The sequence below is a fragment of the Mchenga conophoros genome, linkage group LG13 (assembly GCF_057382185.1).
Source record: "Mchenga conophoros isolate Kocher_MC1m ecotype Shallow Benthic linkage group LG13, M_conophoros_male_GT1.1, whole genome shotgun sequence".
Taxonomy (NCBI): Eukaryota; Metazoa; Chordata; class Actinopteri; order Cichliformes; family Cichlidae; genus Mchenga; species Mchenga conophoros.
The window spans coordinates 11503602-11507478 of NC_140538.1; the positions used below are offsets into that span (position 1 = coordinate 11503602).

The 3877-nt window shown below is 45.6% G+C and overlaps 1 protein-coding gene across 1 annotated transcript; it reads right to left on the reverse strand.

Moving 5' to 3' along the window:
- Positions 1-343: 343 nt before the first annotated feature.
- On the reverse strand, positions 344-1994 carry olig3 (oligodendrocyte transcription factor 3). Its single transcript, XM_085243170.1, has one exon. The coding sequence runs from the start codon at positions 1990-1992 to the stop codon at positions 1120-1122; it is 873 nt and encodes a 290-aa protein (XP_085099296.1). The 5' UTR covers positions 1993-1994; the 3' UTR covers positions 344-1119.
- Between the last annotated feature and the right edge of the window lie 1883 nt (positions 1995-3877).

A 3877-nucleotide genomic window follows, 5' to 3' on the forward strand; every position in this document is an offset into this window, starting at 1 on the left:
AATGATGAGAAGTGTAAAAGAAAAAACGCGCTGAGGTGTTTTTGTCTGAGGCCTTGAAATGTTTATAATCATTGCGCAATAATTATTATTTAAAACAAGATTTGTTTTTTTTAATGTGCAATGATTACATATATGTGGGCAAAATAAAATATTTAAAGAAGCACAGCTTCGTATTTATCTTAAGATTTTGTCTGAAACTACCAAAATTAATTAAAGAAATAAAAAGTAAAACTGACTTAAACTTCCGGGGGTTTAATTCTTATATGATAGAAAGAAAATGTCGTTTCGATGATTTGGTGAGTATTTAAAAGAAACAGAGGAATAAATTGGGTATGATTCATAATTCCAGTTTTATTGAAATTTCATCCAGTGACGCTGGGCGATAATAAATATTTCATCAGTCATCAACAATGTACAAAAATAAAGACACGGGGTCTCTGGGCATAACAAATTCATTTCAGCAAAAACAATCATGCTGTGATAATTACACCATCATGCAAAAAAAAAAAAACAACAGAAGTTAAAATCAAAATAGAAATCAATAGAAATCAGGGCACAAATCGACACACAGTGAGCCACACGATTAAAATAAATCTTAAAAAAATTTAAAACAAATTTCCGTGGTGGCAGAATCGTTTTAGCCAAACACAAACATGTTGTTATTTATTTTTTACATAGAACTCAAGTTTAAAATCCTTGGTACAAGGCACAGAGCATTCTTCGTTTTCACAAAATGACGCTTGATATATTTAAAAAATGTTTTAAAAAAAGAAAAAGAAAGAAGCAAAATTAAAATGTTCATGCTGCCTCCTTCACCTTTCACAATGTCATGTGCAACGAAGACTCAGTTAAACACAGCAGGAGCGCGGTGTGTATTTTCTTTCCTTTTTTTTTTTTTTTTTTTTTACCATCAACTGGCAAAAATCAGTAGTCTTTATATATATAGTCTAAGTCCTTGTTACAAGGAGGAAAAAGGCTTTTCTGTTATACGCCAAACAAGAAAACAGACTAAACAACAACATGCACCAGTGAGGCCAAATTCCCCCTCATGCCCTGAATTATCTATTTACAAACATCATTACATCTCTCAGTCTCTGCTGCTCATCAGACACACGGGCATCATTTCATCCCGTCTTTCCCCTCCCCTGAGAGTCTCGTGAGGCCGGTAGAGGTGATGGGGATGTGTGGAGGAGGCGGAGGCACCTGGCAGATGGTGCAGGGACACGGCAGCCCAGCCCAGTGTTGGAAACCGGAGCCCAGCTGCAGGGCCGAGGGCGCAGTTGGAGCCCCCTTCATCAGGGAATGGGGTGCTCTGATGGACGTGAGCCCCGGCAGCGCGCTGGACAGAGTGGAGGACGTGGAAGAAGACAGCGCGCTCCCGAGAAGAGGGTGCACCTGGTGAGCGGCAGCGGCTGCTGCAGCGGCGGCAGCGGCGGGACCTCCGGAGTGTCCGCCGGGGCCGCAGTGGAAGGCTGAGTGCTGCCCTCCGTATATCTCCCCTACCAGCCGCTTCATCTCGTCCAGGGAGCTGGTGAGCATCAGGATGTAGTTCCTGGCCAGAAGCAGCGTGGCGATCTTGGACAACTTCCTCACTGAGGGCCCGTGCGCGTAGGGCATCACCTCGCGTAGGCCGTCCATGGCCAGGTTGAGGTCGTGCATGCGCTTCCTCTCCCGGCCGTTAATCTTGAGACGGAGCTGGTACATTTCCTCCTCGGTGACTTGCTTCTTCAGTTTATACTTGTTGCTGCTGCTGCTGCTGCTGCTGCTGCTACTGCTGCTGCTTCCCACCGACGCGGACTTTGCTTCTCCTGAGCGCAGGTGCTCGCCCCCGCTCATCTTCTGGCGCTGCTGCTCGCCGCTCTGCGTGGAGGAGGACACGGAGGAGCCAATGTGGTGATGATGGTGATGGTGATGCGGGTGGTGGTCACGGAGAAACATGCCGTCCATGTCCGGGGATGAGGCTCTGCTGCTTGGGCTGGAGTCTGAATTCATTTTATGAGTTTGCTTCCGAGGTTGTTGGGTAGGAGGTCGCTGCTGGCTTCCTCCCTCTCTCTCTCTCTCACTCTCACTTTCACTCTCTCCCCACACTCTCCCCTCTCAGCTTTTACTCCCTGCCTCTCCCTTTCTCTCTTTTTCCCGAAGCCTTTAGTCACTCTGGTCACCTGATGTTGCCTGTATCCCTCCTGTCCCGTGCTTCTGTCCTTATCACATCGGTTCCCACTTTGCGTCAGTGTCTGTCGACTTTCACTCTGCGTGTGTCTCTGTAACTCTGCGGTGAGGGGGACACTGATTGTGGGTATTTATACGCGCGGACAGACAAAAGCGGCTTTCCTATTCATAACGCCTAGTTAGGAAGATGACGTGCCCGTTAGAAAGGGGGCGGTGTGCTTTGACTGTCCCAGTGACCGCGGTGCGCAACCATTCACTGCCATTGTCAGAAAACTGTCGGGGGCACCGCGCTTCTCTCCTCTCCCCTCCACTTCTCTCGTGGAAGGGAAAGTTGCTCTTCCTGGAGAAACCGGTCAGTTTTCTTCCTTAGTGATTTTTACTGCACAAAGCACACGCGGTTTATTATGAGATCTTCCCATACTTTACGCACACACGCACCGCGATCACATCCCAAGAAAGAAGAAATACATTTTGAAAAGAGAGCCGTTTAAAATTGTTGTCAAACGCAACTGCAGAGATCATGCTGCATTTTTGTAAAAGAAGAAAACCTCATCAGCCTCACACACACTCACACACACGCTGTTCACTTTGTATCGGACGGTCAAAATTTAAGCCAAAGTCTCCGAGGTTCCGCCGGTGGCCGCCTGAGGGAATGACGAGGAATGGGAAGGGAAATTGCTTTTCCCATTCAGCGGTTAGTGCTGCCGCAGGGGTGCAGGGCCTCCGCTGGGACGGAGGTAACATGCCGGCTCCGACTCGCGGCACTCTGCTGGCCATATGGCAGCATGCGGATGTCAGAGTTTACAAGGCTGTGCCTCATGGTCCAACATCTAGCTTCCATGTGCTGAAAGCACATTATTATTATTATTATTATTATTATTATTATTATTATTATTATTATTATTATTATTATTATCTTAAAATAAATACTACTGGAGAAACTGGAAAAACATTCAAACATTGAAATCATTTCAGCAATCAATTAAATTTCATTATAAGCTACTTAAAATACAATATTAGCCAAATACAAGCCATGCACAGAAACCACGTCTAAAAAATTTTATACGACAAAATGGAAAGACATGCCAAACCACAGATGTGTCAAAAACAAAAGGGAAGAAAAACTACTAAATCTTAAAACCAGTCATAAAAATTCTGTATTGTCAACACGCAGTGAAAACAGTCAAAACGTTAGTTTTTATCCACTGAAGCAAAAAGCTGATCTTTCAATGTGCATTAAAATATTGGGCGAATGGTGTAAATTGAGTCAGTATTGTCTATATTGAGCAGCTGAGAGTGCTCTCTCCACTCTGAAGAGTCTACTCCAGATCTGTTTTGTCGAGGTGGAGTGGGGGAACGGGCCACCAACAATAACATGTGGAAGTAACTGAAGCACTCTTCCTCTGACCAACCACCTCAGCATCCCTATCGCTCCATCTGTCTATCCGTGCCTCCATCCATCCATCCGTCTGCACTCTCACCCACCCAGCACTTCAAACCCCCGATAATAAAGTCTGCCTCAAACTCTGCTCCGTGCTTCATCCTTCACCAATGAGATCCCCCTGGTAGAACAGTAAAAATGTGTATTCACAGCCTCATTGTTGGCCCAGCAAAAGAGCCCCTCTCATAAAGGTGCTGCCAATGCAAAGAAAAGCGCTGGTCGGCTTTGCTCTCTCTTGGTGGCATTTGATAGTGTAAAGCTTTGAAT